The sequence below is a fragment of the Callithrix jacchus genome, chromosome 1, assembly GCF_049354715.1.
Source record: "Callithrix jacchus isolate 240 chromosome 1, calJac240_pri, whole genome shotgun sequence".
Lineage (NCBI taxonomy): Eukaryota > Metazoa > Chordata > Mammalia > Primates > Cebidae > Callithrix > Callithrix jacchus.
In genome coordinates, this window is record NC_133502.1 from 98,068,146 (window position 1) to 98,094,700 (window position 26,555).

The window sequence follows — 26,555 nt, forward strand, 5'->3', positions numbered from 1 at the left end:
AATTTCTGACGGTAGCACTTCTCTGTATAAAATATAGGGACTAGTGATTTCAAGAAAAAGAGACTCAGAAGACCAAAAAAAAAAAAAAGTCAGGGGACAGATGGATTTACCCATCCACTGTAGCATTCTTCACCAGTTGGGGGAAGGATGGGACCAGGAACCTGAACAATGTATTTCCATGCTGGTTTCCAAAACTTTCTGCAGCCCTTGCTAAAAGGTCACAAGGCATAGCAATAGATTAAAGGCTCTGAGAAGTTCTGCAGCAAGGAAAGATATTGCTTACCTTATAATTACAAGATCACTTTTTTCCAGCACATTCACTGGCAGCTGATGGGTGAGAGACCCTGCTCTAGGCAAATCAAATAGGTACAGGGGTGAAGATGTTGGGATCTGTTTGGCAGATCTATTTCATAGACCATATGACATATCAGAGTGCAATCTGATATGTCATTTTCCAGTGTAAAACCTGTCAGTGGCTCCTCACTGCCAAAAGGATTAAGTCCAAAGTCTTTGACATGCCAAAAACCCCTGTGAAATGTGACAATAGCCTCAAGAGCCCGTTTTGTCAGCCTCAGAAGAACAGCAAAGAAGTCGTCATTCCTGGATCACATACATGATGTTTACATTGCCATCTCTCCTCATATTTTACTTTCTGTCTTCCTCTCTATCCTGGCCTAGGGATTACATTTGTATCCTATTCTTGCAAATGGAAGCTCAAATGTTGTGTTCCTGAAAATCCTACTCTGATTTTCCAAAGTAGGCTGGAGGCTTCCTCTTTGGGATTCCCATTATGTATCTACATTACAGCATTTGTCATATTGTATTAAAATGTCTAGGAACTCTTCAAAGTAGAGCCTATGTGCCTTTCTTTAAAAAGTCTGGATGCTTTTTGCATCTACTATTGCATCTAGCACATGCTAGTTGTTTCATAAATATGTTCTGAGAAAATGAATGAATGAGAGGACTCTCACACTTATTCTGTGGCAACTCTAAAGCATATGTAAAAGGTTCTTAAGAAGACCTGAATATAAGTTAAACCAATTTAGAACCTTGAAACCGTTTATGCAAGTCTAGTTTAATACAAAAATAGTCTGAACTCAATAGACTTCTCCCTGGCAGACAGGTTCCTCTGAACTGTGCTCTAAGTGTTCTAAGAAGCATGAATTTAAGATGATTTCATAAAATAAACAACCCATTATGGTTTTAAGTCCACTTTAATCAAAGGAGCCCAAACAGAAAGATCTATAATTGTTCATGTGAAAGCTAAGAGTCATTGTCTAAGTATTATACCATGATGGGAAAATTTTTTTTTAATGGTCCATGAAAATGAGGGTCAATGAAACAGAGGACATCCTCTTTTAGGAAGGAATCGAGTTTCCCCTTAAAAGGCATGTTGTGCCTGGTTCCAAAGGTTCTAGACATAGTTTATAGGAGCAAATGTTCTTATTATGGTAATAAATAGAAGTAAGTTTTAGCCCTGGTCTCTTTACTGCCAAAAAAATGTTGTCTGAGAGAAGGATGTTCCTATATTCCTAGGTTTACTTCCTGAAGTCAACACTGCTAGCCTCAAAGCCAGACCCAGATACAAATCTGAGTACCTTTTTTATTCACCTGCAGGGCTACAAAGGCACACAGAAAAAGTGGGAGTCCTGGTGGGAGTCCTGTTCAACAATCATATACTGACCACCTCATATGTGCCATGCACTGTGCCAGTTTGTGCAGAAACAAAGATGTGTAAGACTTACCTTCTAACTGCTCTCATATTAATGAGAGAGACATAGATGTGAGCCAGTTTCCTTAAGGCAAGGTGCTCTATGCTGTGATACTTATCTGTATGCAGTACGGAGAAATCACAGATTTGTGAGCAATTATTCTGCTAAGAGGAAGTTAGGGAGGAGGTGAAACTGAAACCTCCTCTTATGCTGCTCCTCAAAGATGGAATGGCATTAGTGCATGACACAAGACAGTAAAGTACATCTGTGGAATGAGTCCATCTTTCTATTAATCAATTGGAGATTCAATCAATCAAACTATCATTCATCTACCTACCTATCTATCTTGAAACATTCACATTACATAAAAATATTTCTTAAAAATAAACACATTCTTTTTAATGACTAAGGCATGATAGTTAATTCTTGCTTATTTCTTACTTGCTTGACCAGTTCTTAAATTATCTGAACCTTCTCCTCCCTGCTGTGGCTCAGGACTATATTTTCCAGTTCATCAACCCTTGGAGACCTCCAAGGTGAGCAGGGTAAGGTGAAAGGTGCTAAAATTCACATCTGTTCATTTGGCCACTTGCTATATTGGCTGGTCTTGGTACCACACATCTTCCTTTCTCTTCCCAGTTTGATAAACTGGGAGTGGGCATCTAATGGTGATTTTCTGGAATTTGTCGCTGACATCATTTTAATATTTTAGAGTTCTGCCTCTGGCCTTGCTCGGCCAAGTTATATTCATTTGTTTTTTAAAATGTCTACTATAAATCACTTTGCTTATTCTTCCTTTTCTTAAGTGGAAGATAAACTAAAGGATAGGATTTCTTACCACCCCAACATAAAGCTGAAGCCCAAGGGAGAACAAGACCTAACAGCTAGGATTTCAAATGTTTGGGACCCTCCACTCATCAACAGATTGCATACAATTTAAACACATGTTAGAACCAAACAGTGAAAACAGCAAAGGGCTCATTACAAAACTTTCAGTGGGCTCAGTGCAGCACAGTTGTGACCAAGTAGAGTGAGACCCTTGGTCTCCAACAGGCAGAATGTGAACGGAATCTGGTTCAGATGTTTCCTAAATGTTTGCCAGTGGAGGAAAGAAGTAAAAAACAAAATAAAAAACTGGTAATGCAGAGCTGCTAATTAAAACAATTCAGAGAACATAAATGCTAGAGTAATTTTGGACCCGCCATGTCGGGCTGTTTTCAATGCAAATGTAGTGTTCCGATTTCTCCCTTCATTGGGAAGGTATAATTAGCTCAGCTGCAACAGGGTGGGCGCCTTGAGGCAGCCGTTTCCTGGTGCTGCCAGGTCCCCTGTGACGAAGGAACAGCTGCCAGCCGCCACTCCTGCCATGAATTGCATAGAGCCATGGCTATCCCTGAAGCCTTCTTGTAAGCCGCCATGAGCAGACGGCTTGGACTTCTAGTGGGACTGGTTCTTGCTTAAAGATAAGGAACATTTTGCTCCTTAATTCAGTTGACTTTATGCCCAATCTTCATTCTTCCACATAAAATAGCCCTGGTCAGAAAAACAAAAGAAAAATACAAACCAAAACCAAAACAAAATCTCTCTCCCGTTACTGTGATGGAAAGAATGTTTAACATTGGTAATGACAGCCTGCATCAGCTAAAGCAGCTTCTCACCTTGGAGTTCAATGCAGAGTGTTGAAGAGGATAGGAAGAAAATAACGAAAAAATATTTTTAAAACACAATTAAGGTGCTGGGAAATGAGAAACCTGAACTGTAAGGAGAACACATAACCCCAGCTATGGTGATAGAGAAGTTGAAGAGATACCATGAAGGAAATGGGTTCAAGGTTAAGCTTCTAAATGACCCAGTAGGTGGATGACTGATGTAAAAGCAAGAGCGCTCTGGGACTTAACCACCGTAGGAGACACTGGAGGTCTTCCTGCAAAACAGAGAGACAGCTTCTGCTTGTACATTTGACAGACTCAACAGAATGGGCCCCACTGACACGTCAATAAGCAAACACCTTCCAAAAACCAATTCAATGATGGCAAATATTCACTTTTATGAAACAAAAAGGTGAACTATCATTCTGAAATTCTAGAGAAGGCAAAAGAAAGGGTCATTTCCTTGTTTTCCTAGGCTGCTAGCAAATTGTCAGGTTTTGCATCCGTCATTCACTTTCCTACACAGCAGTCCTGCCCATTCCCATCTGCAATGGAGGCCATTGCAAGGCTGGGTCTTCTTCTTTATCCTGAATGGGAAAACCAGACAAAAACTAACCCTGCAACTGCAACTGAGTAGTGGCCATGGGGGTGGGGTGGGGGTGAAATTAATGTGACATCTGGAGCACATTTCTTAGTGACTCCAAGACCACATAACAAAAAAAGGAACTGGGAATCTACTCTTCTGATCATTTCAGAAGAAAGCACTTCATAATATTGTCATCTCATTAAAAGATTTTCTTTTTTTGATACAGAGTCTTCCTCTGTCTCCAGGCTGGAATACAGTGTCATGATCTCGGCTCACTGCAACCTCTGTATCCCTAGTTTAAGCGATTCTCCTGCCTCAGCCTCCCAAGTCACTGGGGCTACAGGTGCGTGACACCATGCCTAGCTAATTTTTGTATTTTTAGTAGAGACGGGGTTTCATCTTGTTGGCCAGGATGGTCTCCAGCTCTTGACCTTGTGATCTGCCCACACTGGTCTCCTAAAGTGCTGGCATTACAGGCGCGAGCCACTGCACTTGGCCAGGATTTTCTTTTTAACAAGTAATAAAATATGGTAGAAAGCAAAGACCAGTGTTTTTACAATGTGTAAGTAAATGACCAAGATTCACTTTGCATGTTCATAATGATGGCCACTGTATTATTTTCCTTTTCACACCTTTTTGAGATATAATTCAGGTACCATAATATTTAGCCTTTAAAGTGAATGGTTCAGTGTTTTTTTAGTATGTGATTAATGTTGTACAACTGCCACCGCTATATACTTCTAGCACATTTTCATCACCCCCGAAAGAAACCCAGTACCCATTAGCAGTCAATTCCCATTTTCCTTCCCCCATCTCCTAGTAACTACTAATCTACTTCATGTCTCTATGGATTTGCCTCTTCTGGACATATCATATAAATGGAATCATACAGTATGTGACCTTTTGTGTCTGACTTCTTTCACTTAGCTCACCGTTTTTAAGGCTTAATCAGTGTTGCTGTATAAATCAGTACTCCATTCTTTTGTACGGCTGAATAATAATCCGGTGTACGGATTACCACATTTTGTTTATCCATTCATCAGCTGATGGACAGTGAACTTGTTTCGACTTTTTAGCTATTAATAGTAATACTACCATGCACATTTGTGTTCAAGTTTTTGTGCGAATATATTATTTCAATTCTCTTGAGTATATGCCCTGCAGTAGAATTACTGAGTTACATGGTAACTTTATGGTGAACATTTTGAGGAGCTACCAAATGGTTTTCTAAAGCAGCTGCACCATTTCACATTCCCACCAGGAAAGTATGAGTTTCAATTTCTCTACATCCTGGCTAACACTTGCTATTGTAGTTATCCCAGGGCATGTGAAGTGGTATCACATTGTAAGTTTTCTTCGCATTTCCCTAAAGACTAATGAGGTTATGCATATTTTCATGTGCTTATTGACCACATGGATGTTGTCTTTGGAGAAATATCTATTCAAATCCTTCACCTACTTTTTAATTGAGTGATTTATCTTTTTATTGTTGAGATTTTAGGTATTTTTCTCTAAATTAGTTTTGGAAATTTCTAGAGAAGAAGATGTGAGGTTCTATCTAGTTAAGTCCTAGCATTGGGGATGAAGTGTACGTCTATTAACTTGGGTAACAATTAGGTGGAAAAACGTATTGAGCACTCACTTTTTGTGCCAGGCACATTGAACCCTTTACTAACACTGCAGAGAGAAAGACTTTTCCTGGGCCACATGTTCTTCCCTTGGGTGCTCATCAAGATCAGTAAAGCTTTTCCTCAGAGAATCATCCATGTGGTTTCTCTGCCTCCTGAGTCAGGGAGACACCCCACCCCATCAAGGAAGGAAAAACTTTCACCAAGGAGAACTAGCAGAGGAGACACATCTTTAGTAGGTAAAACCTCCCCCATGTTTCAGTTATCTGGAGCAAACTAGTCATTGCTCTTAAGTTACATTTTGAACACTTGAAGTTAAGAGTGTGTGCCCATCCCCTGCAAATACACCCAAGAGAATCCTTTTCCATGTGGTCTCTATTCCAATCTGCCATACAAAATGTAAACAATGCTTACCAAAGTAACCAAGAAAAAAAAAACAAAACACCACAAAACACTCAAATGAATAATGGAGCATGACAATAGATTCATTTTCTTACACTAATTGTAGCAAGTTCCCGCCACTAAAATACAGAGGCCACAGAGGTGAACAAGGCTACAGGAAGGGGAATAGGAAATAACTGAGAAGGTGCCTCCTTGAAAATAAATAAACGTGAGAAGAGCAAAGCCGTCATCTTCCCCAGTCCCACCAGTCCTCTTATGAAAGGTAGCCAGTCCTGTGCTTTATGCTCTGAAGCTGCACACACCAGCACATTTATTCCCTTCCTTCTCCTTCCTCTGTCCTTGAAAAACAAGTGTAACACGTAAGAACATCAAATCGAGGGTTGGTAGAAAACCAAATTGAAGTGGTAGAACACCACCCCGAATCTTCACTCTAAATGTCACAACTTCGAGGTTTCCAGAAATTCCCTTTTCTCTCATGTCCGAATTCCAAAAATCCCAGGGGGCCAGTTCCAGGTCATCAGTGGATCTGAATTATTGTTTATAACTCTGCCTCTCAGTGATTTAAGCCGTGGAAACACCAGACAAGCTGTGTGAAAGTGTCTAGGAACAGGCAGGACAGAACTTCTTCCATCTCACCAAGCTAAACCACTTTCAACCAAGATGGTGCTTGGAGGGAACTTCCAAAGTCCAGTGTACTATTCTTTACATCAACAAGTTCACATTAGTTCCAATCTCTATTAAAGGCTCCAGGCATAATTTCACAGAATCAAAGCCAAACCTCAACATCCTTCAACTTCACCAGGAATTCCCCCAGGCCCTCAAGTTTCTCGGGAAGGATTCTCACACAGAGGACTTCACTCTTGGAGATCTCACCCACCATGCCGGACTGCCAGGAGCAGGGTGGGTGCTACGGGCTGATCTGTGTTCCCAAAAAATATATATGTTGACAACCTCACCTCCAGCACCTCAGAATGTGACTGTATTTCTAGATGAGACTTTAAATAGGTGATTAAGTTAAAATGAGACCATTAGGATGGGGTACAATCCAATCTGGCAGGTGTCCTTAAAATAAAAGGAAATTTAGGCATAAAGGGAAGGATTGGGAGGTCACACACATAGTAAAAACCATCCTGTGTGAGGACCCAGTGAGAAGGCAGCCACCTGCAAGCCAAGAGTGAGGTCTCAGGAGGAACCAATCCCACTCACACCTTGAACTTGGACTTCCAGCCTCCAGAGTTGTGAGAATCACATGTCTGTTGTTTAAGCCACCCAGTCGTGATATTTTGTTATGACAGCCTCAGCAAACAAATACAGCAGGGGTCCCGCAGGGAAAGATGTCCCTGGGGTCTCTCATCTGCACAGCTACTCACCCTGTAGTAGTCAGTGCTGTACACGTCCCGGGACATCCCGAAGTCCCCAATTTTCACCAGCAAGTTCTCCCCAACCAGGCAGTTCCTGGTGGCCAGGTCGCGGTGCACGAAGTGCTGGGATGCCAGGTAGACCATGCCCGCTGCGATCTGCTGGGCTATGTGCAGCATCTGCGACTGCGTCAGCTCCGTGGGCGGGTTGCCCTCAGCCATCAGCACTGCATCAGGGCCGTGTGCCCTGCAGGAGGACATCGAGAGTGAAGCTGGGGGCTTCAGCATTTTCACTCCAGGGGCCCTTTGCTCTTGACTCTCCCCATCTCTCCCACTAAGCTCCTCACCCCCACCCCGTCAGCTGCTGGTGCTAAAAGATGCTGCCTGACTTAGCATGAAGAGGAGACAAAGGTGCTTCACACGGTTTTACTTCTGAAGTCCTGAGAGCACCCAGGCTGCTTCGTTTCCCAAAAGCGTCTGGAATTCCCAGGGCCCTGTGGGCCTGAGTGTACCCCCTTCCCTCCAGTGCACAGACAGGTTGACATTTCAGAGGCTCTGGAACTGTGCTGGGTTCAGGCACTGGCCAGGCCCCCTGACCCTGAGAAACAGCAGGTAGGTGAAGGAAGACAAAACCAAAAACAAAACATTGGGGGAGAGATGGACTCTCCTAGAGAGATGGACAGGGCAGCCCAGCAGGTCCCCACCCTTCCCCACCTAGCCAGGCTATGCCAAGCATCCCCCAACCAAGCGGATCCATCCAGAGTGTCCCCACCAGCACCAGAGCTGGGCAAACTGCGGCCTTCCTCAGTCCGCCTGATCTGCGGCCCAGCATGGTTTTCAAGCTGCCCCTGGCTCTCTCAAGCCCAGTTCAACAGAGTCCCAGGGCATTTTCAACCTGGATGCTCAATCCCAATACAAAATACCATTTCCCTCTGTCCACCCCTCCTTCAGCCTCCGTGTAACACGGGTTCTGGCCAGCACATAGGAGAACTCTTTTGAACCACAGCATATTTATTCTTTTGCTAGGGAAAATTGCATTCTTTACATTATGGGGAGGGGGATTGATTTTTTTAAGCTTATTTTTCTTCTGTCTTACACTCCTGGCCTCTCCCCAGCTATGTGATGACTTACGGCATCCTAACACTGGCATGTGCTGTAGGGGTGGGAGGGTCCGCGTCTTTGGATGGATGCCGCCCTCAGCACGAGAGGCCCTGCGCTGTGAGCCAAGATGGACGTCACTGCCCCTAGTGGCCTGAGGGAGCGCTGCAGTGCAAGGAATAAAGGCGTGGTTTGCTGCCGGGCTCTGCCCTGGCGTGGCCAAAGGGCTTCTCCCTCGGAAAGGAAAGATCTCCCTCAAGACATTTTGAAACACTTGGAATAACTATAAAGGATCTTGCATAAATGTTAAAGTGGGTGACCTCACCTGCAGGGTTCCAAAGCCATGTGAGTATTCAAAACTGAGAAAGCCAGAATTGTCTGAGAACACGTCAGTTAGGGTTCGCCCTACCTCTCCACCCTTCTTCCCCCCAACTGTTTAAGCCACAGGCATATCCCCACTTCATCCTGGCTCCAGCCTTTGCTTTGATTTCGGAAAGTGACTCTCCTTTGCTTTGATTTCGGAAAGCATTCTGTCTCCAGATCTTTCATTCTTGTACTCTCAGGGAACGAGCACTGGACAAGGATTTGGGGGGTCTCCCAGAACCGCCAGTGTCCAATACCAGATCCAGGGAAGCCCTATAATTTCTGTCATCTGCAATGCCTTCATTCGTCAAAAACACAGAGGGATATTATACTGGGTGATCTCTTAGGTTCCTCCTGTCTCTAGGTACCTGGAGACATTCCCCAGGGAGGAGTTTTCTCTCTTTCTACAGGCCAATCCTAACATATTTCACCTCTGCTCAAACCACAACCCCCAGCTGCCTCTTGTCACATTGAGGAACAATACTGGGAAAATGCTTCAGGGCTTTTTCAGCTCAAAAGCACGCAATCAAGGTAGAAGCGGTACAGTGGCCAAAGCTTCAGGATATGTGAAATGAATTTGGATTCTGTCCCAACACACTAGCTGTGTGATCTTGGATGAGTTACATAAACTCTCTGGGCCCATTTCCTCACTCTGTAAGCTGGAGATACTAACTGCACCTTGCTAAGGGTAGGGATGTGAAGATTGACACTGTGCTTGCATAGAGCTTCCCGGCCTTTCAGAGGAAAACCAGGGAGAAAGGCTTCGCAAAGCTTCTCTTTTAAAAAAGGAAACAGAGAGGGGATGTGAAAACACAAGTTACCCTCTGTGCATTACTGTTTGTAAGCAGTCTGTAACAGGGTTCTTCGGGATAACAGAGGGTGGCCCTTTTTACCTCACTAAAGGTGAATGAATCAAGCCTAACCCTTTCCAGCACTGAGGGTCAGGGGAAATTGCCAATGTTTTTACTTGTATTCCTTAACTCTGCTGTGACCTCAATACCAGGAGAAGGGTCTGGGGTGCACATAAACTAAAGGACAACTTGAAAGAAAGACCCAGAGACTCAGTCAGAATTTAACCTTCATAGATTTCATTTAAAGAATAAAATAATTTGTTGAGTGGCCACAGCCTCATATCAGCGCCAGAAAACTGATCTACTTTAAATCTCTCTCATAGGCAAAGACTCCAGGGTAGGAGAAAAGCTAAATGTCAGTGAAAAAGGCCACCACTGTACAAAATTCTGTTCTCTAACCCCATCCTCTGCAGACATGGGCCCTCAAATGCCTGATGCACTTGATATTAATATGTGTGGGTCGGGGAAGACTCCTGTGTTTTTTTTTTTTAACAGTTATTTCTCCTGCTTATTTCTGGGTATTCACTGTTTGACTTTTTGAACAAGGCTCTTTAAATAAAATAAGCCTCTGACTGCTTTCTTTGAGCAGAACATACTGCTGTAAAAAGTGGGTAGGTGGGTCTGATACACAAGTCCTTAGGAGGAGCATAAATACAGTTACCACTGCAATCCCCAGCTTTCACTTCCCAGATTCTCATGAAGTCTTAATAATAAAAATACATTTCATCTCTTCCAGGAGGACATTCCTTAAGTGGTAAAAAAAAGTGTCATCAGCTCCCTGGCTTGGGAAGCAAGTAACAGGTTCATGGGCCTGACTTAGCTGTCTGGTTCGGTAACAGCTGGCACTGCACCCACTGTTCTGGCTCCAGGATTCCACAGCACACCACTGTCCTCCTGGTCTTTTTAACAAGCACCTCAGCACAAAGGATGGCAGAGTCGTTAAGACCATGACTTTTGCAGCCAGAGGCTGCAGGTTTGAGTCTTAGCTCTGTCACCTGCTACTTGTGTGATTCAGTTTCCTCAACTGAAATGTACGAATGATGGCAAGGATGGTTTATACCTTAAAACATTTTTAAATGCTTAGAAAGTTCAATAAATGTTAGCTGTTATTGTTTGAAAAATAGCCATCTGTCTTAAGGGAACTCTGGACAGATTCTAAGAGGAAAAATCATGAAACCCTTGCAAGCTAAGACATGTGTTTTATTTCTTATTTCCCACCCTAACTAGCATAGAGCCTGGTCATACTGGTGCTTGATATATGGCTTTTGGAGGAATAAAGAGGGTAGGAAGACAAAAGAAGACATCTGTTTTTGTAGGGCAGAGCTGATAACAGCTAGGGACTTTTCATGGCAGCTAAGTGCCCAGTTCCCTTGCCGAAAGAGGACAGGCTATATTTGCAGCATGTCAGTGCACCTGAGAACTAGACTCTTGGCCTGGGAAATCTCTTGTTCCCAGAATTTAGTAGGTTCTGAAACCAAGCAGGGTAGGTTTCCAATTGCTCTATGCCCTGTGCAAGGTGCCAAGGGAGAACCAGGTGCCTGTTCCTTCCACAAGGCAGGAAGGAGAGCTAGGGAGGAGAGGTAGATCGAGCGGAAAGTGAAAGAATCAAATTGCAACACACGCACGTACACATGCATGTACACACACTCTCTCTCTCATGCATGTACAGACACACTCTGAGCCCACAGAAGCACTTAATTGCATCCAGGTGAGCACATTTGGATTTATTATGCTACAGTGTTTGGCAAGCACCATCTTGAATTAGGGAAGTAGACTGAGGCATGGGAACAATGGGAAAATATTTCTCCTAGGAATAGCCAGACCTCAAGCACATTCAGCATTTTTCTCCCTTTCATGTCAGAGCTGACAAGACAATGTTCAAAGCCATCTCCTGTCCTATCACTTACAAGAAATTTTTGCTGATATAGGGCAATGCATTAGAATTGTCTCGGAATACTGCAAATTGGCTGTATATTCCCAATCCTGCCTGGCAGTCCCTCACCCACACAATCATAGGAAAAGCAGAGAATGGGGATCCAGCCCAGCAAAGAAGAACTACATTGCACATGGATCTACGAGGCTAAAGAGGGTAAAAATGATCCAGACGGCACCAACCACGTGATGCCATTTCTAAAAACAGCAGTATGTTCTTGCAGTGATTGACTGATTACTTAAACTGCACAGAGTCTGAATCTTCCAGGAGATACATGAAGCTTACTAGGGCTGATTTCTGTGCAATGCCCTCTTCAGCGCCCACGGAAATGGAGGCAGACAGAAGGTCCTTCGTGTTGCCATCAGAAAAAAGGTGCCACCTCCCCAGGAGTGCAGATCAGCCAAAATGAAGAGGAAATTGTGGCAGCGATGAAGCATTGCGAAAGGTTGTGGGGACATTTCTGGATTACCTCTCAGTCCAACAACACACACACACGAGACCTTGAGGTGGATTAAATGCTACCTCTTTGACAGGTAAGGAAACTGCGCTCAGCAAGGGCAGGTGAACAGCCTTTAACACCTTTCCTATTACTAGCTACCAAGATATCATAAGCAGCACATTTGCTAATCTTTCCAAAATGAGGACTAGCTAAATTAAAAAATAATAATAACATATTAGACCCAGATAAAACTTAGAGGATTCAAGGCAGGCCTACCTGAGAACAAAGGTGACTGAGTGAACTGGGCTGGAGGCTCATTTAAGGGATACCAGAAGCTGATCCAGAATAGGAAGGAGAACCCGAATCTCCTGGCCTCACTACCCGGCCCTCTTACTCTTTAGGTTCACGATAATGTATGTGCCACTTCCATAGAAGCCAAAGCATCACTTGCCTTTCTTCCCCAAGGAGTATCTGGCTCAGCACATTTCTTCTCTCCCTTGGCAGATGCAGGAGAAGAACACTCACTATGGGCCCTACCACGGTGATCACCAACTTCCTGTGTCTTATCAAACTCAGTTCTTCTTGCAATTTCTCTTACCGAGGCAGCTGGTTTACCAGTTGACATCATTCCTGGCAGAATTCAAGCGTCTGCTTATTCAACACTCCCTATTCGCTCCTACGCCAAGAGCTTTATATACTTATTCTAGTTCAGTCCTCATGCCTACCCTGCTGGCTCAAGATTCTCATCAGAACAACTAAAAGACTTGCCTGAGGTCACTCAGCCAATAATGCCTGGACTGAGACTCAACTTCAGCTGTGTCTGGAGGCCAAAGTCCCCACTGGTATCATCATGCTCATGGTCTCCTCAAAAGTCACCCCTTGTACTGTGTGAGTTAGCTTCACCGTTTCAAAGCAGCTTGACCTTTCTTCCTGGATTGCAGTCACTTTCAGCCATTTCTCACCTGCTCTCTCTGGTGGTTCCTCCCAGTTCCCTGTAACCACCACCTGAGGGAGGGGAGTTCTTGAGAACCCACAGCTGAAATAAAACCCAATCAGGCCCAGGCACAGTGGTTCACACCTGTAATCCCAGCACTGTGGGAGGCCAAGGTGGGCAGATCACCTGAGGTCAGGAGTTCAAGACCAGCCTGGCCAACAAGGCAAAACCCTGTCTCTACAAAAATACAGAAATTACCAGGCATGGTGGCAGGTGCCTGTCATTCCAGCTACTTGGGAGGCTGAGGTAGGAGAATTGCTTGAACCTGGGAGGCAGAGATTGCAGTGAGCCAAGATCACACAACTGCACTCCAGTCGCGGTGACCGAGTGAGGCTCCATCTCAAATAAATAAATACCCAATCAGGCCAATGCTAGAAATTCAAATGACACTAACCCTAATCAATAGCCCACTGACTCCCTTCATAGTCAACGTTTTCTCTTTCTTGCCTTGCCTTTTTCTGAAGCCCCTGCTTCCCAGGAAACTTCTCAGTTGAAGGTGTCCATCTTTTCATGACCTCAGGGTCTCACCATCATCCGGAGTCTTCAATCAATGTTCTAACCTCCTTCTGAAGCTTGTCTTCTTTGGATTTTTATCTTTCCACCATAGAGCCTCTGAACTACTGACCTCCTGGTAATTCTTTTTGTCCTTAGAATAAAGTCCAAGCACCTACCCCACCCTTCCAGCTTTGACTTCTCCAGCTGTTTTTCTGCTTCCTTTCCTCACTGTTCATTCCAGAGTCTGGGAACCTGAAAACTTCACTCTCACTGGACTGCACTTTTCATTGTGACACCTGGGTACCTTAGCTCTTCCTCTTTCCTTTGCCTTTAATAACACCACATGGCAAACTTCTACAGATCATCTAAGGCCCATCTCGAATGCCCATGTCATATACTACTTAATGTAGCAAATATTCAGTGAATGCAGCCTGAATTGAGTTGGATCATTTGCATCACATTACGTAGAATTCATTGATTAAGGAAAAAGGGCAAGACTGTCACCTTCTTTTTTTTTCTCTCCTCTTTTCTCTGGCACAAATTGGTGTCATCATTAAAGAAGACTCTTCGAGAAAGGCCCAGGGGTTCCTTGTTCCTTCCCAGGAGCCTGCCCTACTCCTGAATCGTGAAATCCTGCTCCCTCCTGGAGCCCACCTCCCCGCCTCACTGTACCTGAGGAATTTGTTGAGGTCCCCGTGCTTCATGTACTCGAAGACCATAATGAGGGGGTCGCCTTCCACACAGACTCCATAGAACTTGACAATGTGCTCATGCTGGAGGTTGGTCAGCAGCTCAGCCTCACGGTGGAAGTCCTTGCGTGCATTGTCACTGGCATCCTTCAGGGTCTGGGGATGGGCATCAAAAGAGAGGGATTACTTCAGTGGGGCCTATGATGATGAGATAGGAAGGAGATCTGTCTCACCTGTTAGCAAAAGATTAGAAAATAGACTAGTTCCCAAGGAAATAATGTTTGTGCTAATAACTAAGGAATAACTCCTATGTATGCGCAAAGCTTTCCAGCTTATGATGCACTTTCACAGAGGTTCTCTCATTAGGTTACAGATAGGAGGTCTTTTTAGGGTCCATATCCTTTCTAACCCTGGCCTGCACCCAATAATTTCCATGGGCTTCTCTCCCTTGTTGGTGCCTGTTGTGCTTTCTGTGATACTATGTGCAGCTCACCTCTGCTCAGATGAGCTTTAAAAACTTTATGTTGTGATTCAGTAGAAAGAAGAGTACAGTGAACCTTTGTGGACCCATTTCCAGCTTCAGCAATGATCACTTTGCCTGTCTTTATGTAGCACTGTAAAGATCCTTCTCCAGCCTGTGCCCACAAACACTGCTGGCTCACAAAACATCCCTGCCCTGCAAGCCGCAAGAAGAGTGTTCACACTGCCAGGGCGAAGATGCCCAGGAGCATGCCAGCCTGGTTTTGGTGCCTTTAGTTCTCTGCTCAGATCACTCTGCCACTGCACTGTCATAACAGGACAAAGCTGGCATTTAGTGATGCATATAATGTGCTTGGCTCTTGGCATGTGCCCATCACCGAGCCAGAGCTATGATGGCATCAAGAAGGCAGTAACCCAGATCCTGGCCTCAGGTGCTTATAGGCAAATAGGGAGATATGACGTATATAAATAACTGCAATTCAAGCTCAAAACCCACTGCCTGAATGAATCACCTGCATCTCCTTCCAGCTCAAGCCCTTGACACTCCTCTCAAAACTCAAGTGTCCACTTTAGGAACTATCTGCAGCTGCCCTGATGACAACAGGCTGTGCCTCCCTCCCTTTGCACATGTGCATTCCTCAGCCTGGAATGCTGTCTTGGGTGTGGTCACTGGCATGGGAGGTTGAACTCCTCGCCTTTGCCAAGGCTGTTCACTTCCTAATCCTGGGAACCTATGAATATGTTGCCTTATGTGGCAAAAGCAGCTTTGCAGATGGAACTAAGTTAAGGATCTCTAGGTGGAGAGATTATCCTGGATTATCCAGGAGTGCCCAATGTCATTACAAGGGTCCTTATGAGAGCAAAGAGAGGCTGGGTGCAGAGGCTTATGCCTTTAATCTCAGCACTTTGGGAGGCCGAGGCAGGTGGATCACCTCAGGTCAGGAGTTCGAGACCAGCCTGGCCAACATAGTGAAACCCCGTCTCCACTACAAATACAAAAATTAGCCAGGTGTGTTGGTGGGTGCCCATAATCCCAGCTACTCGGGAGGCTAAGGGAGAAGACTTGCTTGAACCCAGGAAGTGGAGGTTGCAGTGAGCCAAGATCATGCCATTACACTCCAGCCTGGGTGATAGAATGAGACTCTGTCTCAAAAAAATTTAAAAAAAGAGCAAAGAGAGAGCCGTAAGGGCAGAGGCAGAGATCAGAGAGAAGATGTCACATTACTGGCTTTGAGATGAAGAAAGGGGCCATGAGCCAAGAAATGTGCGTGGCCTTTAGGAGCTGGAAATGGCAAGGAAACATGCTATCCTAGAACCCCCAGAAGGAGCCAGCCCTGCTAACATCTGGTCTTTAGCTTAGCAAAACTGATTTCAGGTGTCTGACCACCAGAACTGAGATAAATCATTTGTGTTGTTTAAGCTGCTGACTTTGCAGCAATCTGTTATAGCAGCCATAGAAAACCAATATACCTGGTAATATCTAGCAGTCCTCCAAGACTCAGTTCAGCTGCCACCGCTCTGGGAAGTGTTTTCTGACTACATCTCACTGCTGTCACATCCCCTCTGCTCTGCAGGCCAGAGTGGATGACCCTGCCTTGTGCACTTCATGCTTAACCTCTAACACATCACAGACCGTAGTACATTCCAACTGCGTGTTTACTTGCTTATCTCTGGTACAGGCTGTGAGCTCCTTGGCCCAGGAACTACACATTTCTGCATTTCCAGCCCTGGGCAGAGCACAGGGCGAGCATTCAACATCTATTTGTGTAATGAATGATGAAGACCATAAGAACTAAACACAGATAGCAAGAGAGGTCAGAGAGGGAGTGGTTGCTGCTAATTGAGGAAGAGGCATACTTCTCCTGGTAGAAGTGACATGTGAGTAGTGAATTGCATCTCCAGGGAGACTACAGTTAGTCATTAAGGTTAGATGGCAAATGGAAACATCTGTGTTCACTTAAATTTAGTATTGGAATGGAATGAAAGCACTGTCATCCGTCAGATATGTACTGACTACAAAACTAAAAGATGATATCTAGTGTCCAGAACATGGCCGGGTCCCTGGTGGTCATTTTCTAGATCCTGGCCTCAGTGCTGCTCTCCCTGTGGGGACACTCCTGACCTACGCCACCTGGAGACCTTGAGTGTGCCACAGGTGGAGTTCCCAGGGAGCAGATCTGAGATGGAGATTAGCAGGTGAGGCATTTATTAGGGCACGCTCCCGGGATCAATACTATTTTCACTTTACTCTGTGGTTTTCTGAGAAGTGTCTTTATAAGCACCACCAGCTCTGTTTGGAAAAGTGAGTGAATTTGGGTCAGCAAGTCCTCAGGAGCCATAAAGCTTCGATGGGGCCGTTGCCATGGAAACCACACATTCCTTCATTAAATAACAAAATGGACAGTGGTCAGGAACCTGGAGTCTGGGTCTCTGCTCCCTTGAAGCTACAGAAACTGGGCCTACCATGGCCCCTGCCACCCAGATTTAATTAGTTTAGTGTTTAGTTAGATCCAAACACAACCCCTTTGCATCCCTCTTGCACAGGGAGGAGGGATGCGCTTATCTTACAGAACTTCACAGTAGAAAAATAGCACATGAGGTGTGGAGATGAACTTGGAGGAGATGGAAAAGATAAAAGCCTGTATTTGCTGGGTCCTTCTCCAGAGTTCATGGAGCAAAACACACATAGCAGTGCATTACTCACAGTTACACTTGCATAATGGTTTGGGTACACGTTTGTCTCCACCCCTGCCTGTGACAGTGGAAGCGTGTCTTGTTCACCCTTTTAGCACTTGCTGTCTAATCCAGTATCAGGCAACTAAAAGAATGCCTGACACACAAAGTTTGTGCAAAGTAGAGATAAAAGAATGTGGGAAAAATGAGAAGTGAATGATCATCTGGAAAAGTTGAACATGGGCCCAATTGAGAAGTGAAAATGAAAGAAGAACCAGGAAAAGAAAGCAGGTGAAAGGATGAGAAGAGCTGCCCAAATGCACTCTCTCCTGGAGAGTTGGCCTTAAACTTGTGTTCCCCTTCCAGTCAAAGGACAAATCTTCACAATAGTGGTGCTCAAACGGAACGAGTTCTAGCTTAGCATCAAAAGAGACAGGTTCAAATTCTGCCTCTGCCTTCGATCTCTCTGACTCTGGTTTTCTTCTTTGAGAATGAGGATAATAATATCATTATCTACTCCACAGGGGCACGAGGAGAATAATGCAATGTAGCATAAGTTGGAATGTTCTCCTGGGTAGAGAGAGACATTTGATGATTTGAATCTGAAACCACAACCAGTCCTGTGTTCAGTTTGCTCACACAATAATCCAAGAAGGTTAAAATATGCATGAATAAGGCTCAGTGCCACCCAACACATGAGAGCAGCAGTGCTGCTGTAGCTACTTTTTTCCAGCGAGCTGTCCAACCTTCTGAAAGTGTCAAACTGTACACAGAGATCCAGCCCTTGGCCTGCAATGCTTTCTCAGACATCCAGTCTCTATAGAGGATGCTCTGAGTCACTGAGATGATAGATTATTTCTAAGGCCCATGCCCATCTTTTTCAGTGAGTTGGAAAAGGTGCTGACCCTTGAAGGTCATTATCACAAGGCACAAACAAATTCTATGTGTGATCTGTCTGCTCAAGTTTTGGCTATGTAGTATTGATTCAAGAATGCTAGATTGTGTGTGTGTGTGTGTGTGTGTGTGTGTGTGTGTAAGAGACAGAGAGAGAGAAAAAAACAGGATTTTCTTTTTTGAAACGCCAACCTGAAAGAGTTAAGAAGCATCTAACATTTTCATGTCCCCAAAGCAAAATATGGAAAAGAGCCCATTCTCAATGTCAAAAACTGCTTCAGAAACATTTTTGAAATTTAGAGAAGAGATTCCACTATTCATGGGGCAAATGCATCTCACAAACCTGGCCTCATCCAACATGCCCATCCATTTTTGCATGTTGGGTCTTTTTTTAAAATTATGATTCAATGCTATTTTAAGAGATTCAGAAAATATGGCGGTAACAACTTAGGCAAAATCATCTTTCTGAATTTGGCACTCCAAGGGCAGAATTTTTCTAAGGGTGGAACCATAGCCAGATAGCAATCAGAAGCTGGAAAATCCTGCTATCGACCCTATTTATAAAAATCATCTCTGTTTTAGTACCATGGCTGATTGTCATTTTACTCAATTATGCAAGGCTTGGCTGGGTCCTTGAGTCCCTTGGCAATGCACTGAGGCCATGAACGTGGGGTGGTAGCTTCCCTCACTGACAATCCCTCTTCTTCAGGTTCATTTTGACAAGCATATTTGCCCGATCACCGAGCATTGCTGTTTTCTAATTCTTACTGTCTGCTTTGTAGTTTCATTTCTTCTTATTTCCTGTGAATTTCCTGACACCCCAAAGCTGCCATCTTTTCTGAAGATACATTTAAGGGAGAGGGCTCCTCCAAAGCTATAGTGAGATACTGCCTGGAGTACATACTGATTCAGACTTGGAATAATGCAGTAGCATGAGATAAATTTCAACACAGACCTGAGAAACTAGTGGCAGTGAAATAGAAGAGCAAAAACAAAAGAAAATCAAAATCCATATGAAATGCTTCAGAAAATATGAACATTAATGGGAAACTAGTAAGACAGACAAGAGCTCTTATTTGACATCATTGGTGTGATAGAATATTGTACGACATGACAAATGATCATGTGTTTTAAGTACAGGTGGTTTAGGAGAGACAAGGTAAAACAGAGGTTGTGTCCTTTGTAAAAATACTGATCTTATTATATTCTTCTTCTCATATATTCTAGAGATCACAGAAACAGTGTCTTTGTTAAGGTAAAAGACAAAATATAGAAGAAATTTTTACGGTAAGACCTCATTATGCGCAGTTCCCACCATAGTGTTTAAAACACAGAGGGAAATTTCAAAAAAACTCCCAAATCTGTCAACAAAGATGCATGAGAACGTTTGGTTAATTTGTCTGAGCTCCTTTGGGTCAGGATCACTGTGGCAAGATCTATTGCAAATGGAGAATCTTTAGTCTCCTGATGGCTTCTGGATGTGCGTTGTCCAATATAGTAGCCAAGAGTCACAGGTGCCTAGTGATGATTTGAAATTTGGCAAGTCTAAATTGAGATGTATTTTAGGTAAAAAATACATAACAGATTTTGAGACCTTGGTATAAATAAAATAATGCAAACTATCTTATTAATATTTTATATTAATAATACATTGAAATGATAATATTATTGATATGTTGAGTTAAATAAACTATACTGATAAAATAAGTTGCATATGTTTCTTTTTACTTTTTAAATATGCATACTAGGAAGTTTAAAATTACAAATGTGACTTGCAATTGTGGCTCACATTCTTTTTCTACTGGACTTCACTGTTCTATAAAAGCCACCTCCATAGGTCATTAGTGAGCCAAATTCCTTCTTGGGAATGTTGGAAAACATTTCTAAACTGCAAAATTGAGATAGAATTAAGGCAGACACACTGGTAAGTTTGTTACAGGCAATGATTAACCATGCATTTGGAGCTAGCCTTGATCACAATGCTGCATGCTGCATGAACTTCTAACCATAGGGTCTTTTCTAAAAACAGATAGAGGAAGTGTCTATCAAATTCTTACAAAATTGAGCTTCGGAGGAGTGTATTTTAATGAACTCATGAATAGAAAGAACTTGGTAGAAATAAAATCTTAGAAACTAGAGAGAGTGCAATAGGTAGCTTCCCAACATCCCTACAAATATAAAAACTAATTAAATGATTGCATGAAGAGAATAATGATCACAAAAACTCAGATAGTGCTGCTATGTGCTAGAAAACAATACTCTGGGCCGGGTGTGGTGGCTCAAGCCTGTAATCCCAGCACTTTGGGAGGTCGAGGCGGGTGGATCACGAAGTCAAGAGATCGAGACCATCCTGGTCAACATGGTGAAACCCCGTCTCTACTAAAAATACAAAAAATTAGCTGGGCATGGTGGCGCACGCCTGTAATCCCAGCTACTCGGGAGGCTGAGGCAGGAGAATTGCCTGAACCCAGGAGGCGGAGGTTGCAGTGAGCCGAGATCACGCCATTGCACTCCAGCCTGGGTAACAAGAGTGAAACTCCATCTCAAAAAAAAAAAAAAAAAAAGAAAACAATACTCTGTGTATAACAACTCAATTAGTTGTATGTAATTCCTTTGACAGGACTTTAATTATGTAGCTAGTGACAACCTCAAACACAAGATATATAGCCAGGGTATTCACTGCTATCTTTATTTTCTCAGCCATACTGGCTCTTCCAGCTCAGATCTAACGAGGCAACTGTCCAAAGGGATACAGGAGGTTAAGTTCTGATTCACATACTTTAAACTGTTTGCAATAATATGGTGGATAAAATTGACAGTTTATGCTTGCATACTATATCAAGTTGTATATTAGAAATATTATAACTTTGGATAGAAAACTAATTCATAACAACTGTTAATTAGAGAAATATTGAATCAAAAGAGTCAATAAGAAGTTGATTTCCAATGTGGATAACTGTAATATATTTACAGGCTTTAAATACACCAGCATAAAATTTTCCAATAAAATGTAGATATAAAAGAGCCGATGGATCACGGTAGACTACGGTTTGATTTGTCCACCATGTTAAAGTAAATTAAAAAGCAGTACAACTATTTCAATGCATACGTTCCAGAGATACAAAGGTGTGAAACGAGTCCTCCAGCTATGTTTGATGCCGGATGAGTCCTCATGAGAGTAAAATGCACTGTTTTGTTTTAGTTTTTCTGAAAATACGTGGATAAATTGAAGATAAGTCAGAAATGCGGGTCACCAAAGTGATTAACAAGATAAAAAACAGATCCCTGACCCAAGATTTAAAGCTGAAGTTATTAGGAAAGGGATATTGATATAGGAACTTAATAATTGGTGCCTATTTAATTCACATGCCTCTCTATCTTAAAGTGCACTCCTGTATGCGTGCACGGACGCACACGTGTGCACACACACACACATGCACACACAGATGCTTGGGTGCATGCATCAGGAAAAAAAGGCATGTACCCAAAGAACAATATAAATCTAATCTATTAAGCAACACCTGGACAATAAAAACAATCACAGACATTATTAAAATTTTATAGTGTCGGTCGGTTCCTAGATCCTTATAAGTGTTGAATTGTCAGTGCTTCCTGCAACACTATGTCCTGTTGACACAAGCTATGTTTTTAGAGTAACACTAACAAATGTCTTCTTAAATAACTAATCTTTTCATCATCAATTTCCATTTTGTGGGAACAAGAAATTCACAGGCCAATGTAAGTGGCAACGTGGGCAGGAGGCACAGGAAAAGGAGGAATGGGAGAGGGACTTCACAATTAATGAAGGCGTGAAAAGTGATATGATGACTATCATAAAAAATAAAAAGAAAGAGTGAAAAGAGCCGTCTGTATTAGAAATAACCTTGCTTCGGTGGGGCGCTTGCCTGGGTAGAACATGTGAGTCAATTAACTCTTGATGCTTTTTCTCATCTATTTTTTTTAACTGTTCTAGAATTGGAGAGAATGTGATTTTCTTGTGAGCCCTTATATTGCTCTTGTACAGATTCTGAGACCAATGGCTCTGGTTGCTTCTATTCCCCAAGGTGGCCTCTTCTGTACCATGTGACCACCTCAGATGAATGAATGGAAGGTAGGTGTCCTGGCATAAAGAATAAGTGGCATTGCAGATGACTAATTGAAAGAACTGGACCATAGTATTTTCCTTCTTGGGGAATCAGCAAGTGAGTCACAGAGGCAGTGTGGGCAGTGGCTGGTATGAAAGCAGCAGGCAAATATTAGGGAGCAGCAGAGGCAAGAGACAGCTGCACTAGATTAGCAGGGGAGACCCAAGGAGATTCCCTGATGTCTCCTGCCAAGAAGATAAAGAAGGGACAGTCACCAGGGCTGCCTCAAATCCTGAGTGAGTTTTCAGATTCCAGCTCTTCCAGTCACAGGGAGGCTGAGCTCTCCCGCAATTCCCATTTGAGTTGGTCATCTTTCATTTTCTTCTGTCAGATTTCTTTCTTCCTTTTTTTGACTATAGCATCTCTAATTTTCCTCCAGGAATATTACCAATACTTCCCACATTCAGTCCATTTGGGTTGGATAGAGCAGACCCCAACTTTTATCTCCAAGGGTAGGTATGTGATCCAGGCCTGGGTAATCCGAATGTTCCATTCCTCTTGCCAGAGGGTCTGGTGACACAGCCCAAGACAAGCCAATAGAAGAGATCCCTTGGATTTTTACATAGCTGTTTGGAAGGAGCTCTCTTTCTTTTGAGTTGCAGGGATGGCAGGATCTAACCCCTGAGTCATCACCGCCAAGTCTTTACCACAATGTGGAAAGAACCTGCCTGAGAATTACGCCAATACAGAGGGATGCAGAGCCAAGGGATGGCAAAGATGAGAAAGTGAATTGTTCATTCATGGATCTAATTGTGCCTGAAGCTGGGATATCTGTAGGTAGGTTTTCTAGCAGCATGGATTTTTAGGAGCCAATAAATTCCTTTTTCTGCTTAAGCCAGCTTGAGTTGGATTTCCAATGAACATTATATTGTTATTTTTATAAAAGCTGATAATAATATTTTGCTTGTATTCTCCTGAGGCCTAAACACTCCCTGAGGAATCCAGTATATCTTATTTCCACTTATTCTCTTGAATTAAATTTCTACTTGGGAAAGAACATGTCTCACATCCTTGCATAGAAACGACATAACTAACACACTCCTTTATACTATTTGATAAGTGTCATTGTGTTGGATTTCCTCAATTTGCCTCACCAGGGCACATGTAAAATTCAGTAAATTAAAATGGGGTGCCCAGTGAGCACTGGACTGTGTTTAAGTTTTAGGTTTGACATTAAATGATCTCTTTTAAGCTATGTGACCTTAGATGGGTCATTTGTCTTCTTTGGGTTCCTGTTCCTTCATTGGCAAAATGGTGGAGTTAAGCTAAAGAATATCAATATTAGCTCTATGTATCTATATAGTGATTCAATCATTTCTAAAATAATCTCTTGTTAGATTACATTAGTCCATATATATCATCTTTATTGTTTCTTTCAGCTATAAAAGTCTATTACTATCAATAGATCATGAAATTATTGAATCTATCTAGAAATGCCAACTGACAATTCTTTTATTTATTTATTTTTTGAGTTGGGGTCTCATTCTGTCACCCAGGGTGGAGTGCAGTGGTACAATCTCAGCTCATTACAACCTCTGCCTCCCAGGCTCAAGCAATCCTTTCACCTCAGCCTACCAAATAGCTGGGATCACAGGTGTGTGCCACCACACCCAGCTAATTTTTTGTATTTTCTGTAGAGATGGGGTTTCATCATGTCACCGAGGTTGGTCTTGAAATCCTGAGCTCAAGCAATCCATCTGCTGTGGCCTCCCAAAGTTCTGGGATTATAGGCAAGAGCCACCGCATCTGGCCCAACTCTTGATTTATCAAAAGACTATTATTTACATGATATTTTTGTTCTTCCATTCACCCACTCATTCTTCCCTTCATTCATTCAACAAGCATTTACTGCATACTACTACATATGGAGGTAATATGCTAAAAGGCACTATTGCCATGCTGGGGAGTATGCCACTCTATTAGAGGAGGCAGTGTGGGAATAGCTGAGAAACCTCAGCCAGATAGACAATGTCATTATTAAATAAGCCCAGAAATACATACATAAGTTTAAAATATTAACAAATGCTATAAAGGACAAGTACAAATGTTTTAATAGCATACATCATGGGGATATGACCTAGATGGAGGAGCAAGCTAGGGGCATCCTCCCCAAAAAGGGACAACTTGAATTGAGAGCTGATGGGTGTGTGGGAGTTACCTGGACCATGGGGCTGGGCAGGGGCCATCCTGACATGGAAATGGAAGAAACATGTTGGATGCTTCTTGAGACCTGCCTCATTATGTGCTAGAGAGTTTATCAGAAAACTGTTCCAAAACTCTTGGTGGAGAAAAACATCATTTTCTCTCTAGACAAGAAAGAATTCAGAAACATGAAAAGCAAAAATCCTAAGTCAGATTCCAATGAAAGTGCTTGCTGAAGTCAAATTTTACCATTTTTTATTTTGCAAGTCTTCTTCCTGTGCAACACCTCTGACTCACTTTAACTTACACCTTGGGGAAGTCACTCGACTTCCTTGAGTCTCAGTTTTCTCATCCATAAAATATGAGGCTTGGGTTATATATATGATTTCTAAGGTCTCTCTCCTATTCAGCATTTGATGTTTCTAGAAATACACCTGAGTTAGTGGGGAGGGGAGGAGAGACCATGAATCCCACAACACACAGTTGTGGATATATTTAAAAAACAAAAATCAGTGTGGATTCATAGCACAAGGAAATGTTATAGGAACTGTAGCTTTGGAAATACAGGTTGGATGGAGCCAAAAATAGCTAATGCATCCACAGTTAATGCAGGGAAACTGCAATGAAGCGTTTCCTTGGCAATTGCCTTACTTAAAGGTAAAGTAACTCAGTTTGACAAAGACTGGTTTCTCTGCTTCTCATCTTCTCTGTGGGTTCTTTGATTATAATTCAGTGCGAAAGGAAAAAATGGTTGATAGATCAATTTCACTAAAAAAACAAAGGTCATCCAAAAATGTCAAGAATGGGGCAATCCGGTTGTATCCAAACAAGCAGATACTCTAATGGGAGAGGCATGCTCAGCTCTGTGCACCCTCGAGTGTCATGCCATGTCTTAGGATCACTTCTACCCTAAACTGCTTCCTATGGATCCCTCAAGCTCTTAAATCATCAACATCAGAATTTACAGGAATCTGACATCTGTCAATCTGAAAGTAAAGCCTTAGATTTCACACCAGAGTCAGCTCCTTCTAGAGAAGGAAAAAGGACAATAGCTGCGATTTCTTAGCATGCATAATCAATGCTGCAGGGGTTGCTAAGCAACAGCATAAAGGCTGTCAAACACCCCTGGGTGTCTCCAATGGAAGAGGAGCAAGCCCGGCAGCCACTCCACAGAGGTGAGAAACTGTGCAGTCCCCAGCAGCTACATTCAGTTGGTTTCATTCCTTTAAAAAATCCCTTCATTGTGGTTAGGGCTGAACCACAGACATTTGCTTCCCAGGCTCCTTTGGATAGTCTTTGAATAAACTTTCAATAGACCCAAAGCCCTAAAAATGAGCAGGTCAAGCTGACGAGTGGCAGCTCTGTGAAAGGTTCTTGGATTATTCTGATACAATTTACCCTGGAGCTTGTGGAAGGTCCAGCTAGACCCTTATGTGGCTGTAGCCTCTGAATCCCAGAGAGTTGAAATAAACATTCTCTTTGAAGCTTGAAATTATTCTAGCAAACATAAGCAAAACTTCTGATTTTAAAAAATTCATGTGTAAGGTCACTGACATGAGACATGAGACTTCTTAGGTTTGTGACTGTGAAGTTGAAATGAATTTTTGGTTTGCTGGCTCTTTGTTCTCCTTATTTGAGATGATAGATGATAGTTTCATTTGAATTTCAACAGGAATGAAACTAGCAAAGAGAAGAGTTGGAATATAACAAAGAATTAAATCCTTTTTTTTTTCTTTTTTTAAGCAGTGTTGATTAAATAAACACTCATGATAGGTCATTACTTTGCAAATACTTGGCAAAGCCAGGATGTGTGTGAAAACTAGACCTTAGGTCTGGTTCAGAGGTGGAACTAGGGCAGTGATTGGGATATAAACCAGAGAAGGGCCTCACTGACAGTGGTTACGGGACATATGCCCAAACAAAAGCATGTCGTGGGCAGGAAAATGGAATGGCATAAGATGTCTTTTAAGGCCAGGCACGAGGCTAAACATTGCTGTCATCAGCTAACTCTTCCTTGTTAGTTT

At 42.9% G+C, this 26,555-nt stretch overlaps 1 protein-coding gene across 5 annotated transcripts in view; it reads right to left on the reverse strand.

Moving 5' to 3' along the window:
- Positions 1-26,555, reverse strand: part of NTRK2 (neurotrophic receptor tyrosine kinase 2) — a 352,900-nt gene that overhangs the window by 62,144 nt on the left and 264,201 nt on the right. For all 5 annotated transcript variants that reach the window (XM_078367487.1, XM_078367483.1, XM_035303487.3 and 2 more), the window contains 2 exons: positions 14,181-14,353; positions 7,348-7,582 (listed from right to left, as the gene is read on the reverse strand). In XM_078367487.1, the coding sequence (XP_078223613.1) occupies positions 7,348-7,582; positions 14,181-14,353 (408 nt within the window). The remainder of the gene's footprint in view (positions 1-7,347; positions 7,583-14,180; positions 14,354-26,555) is intronic.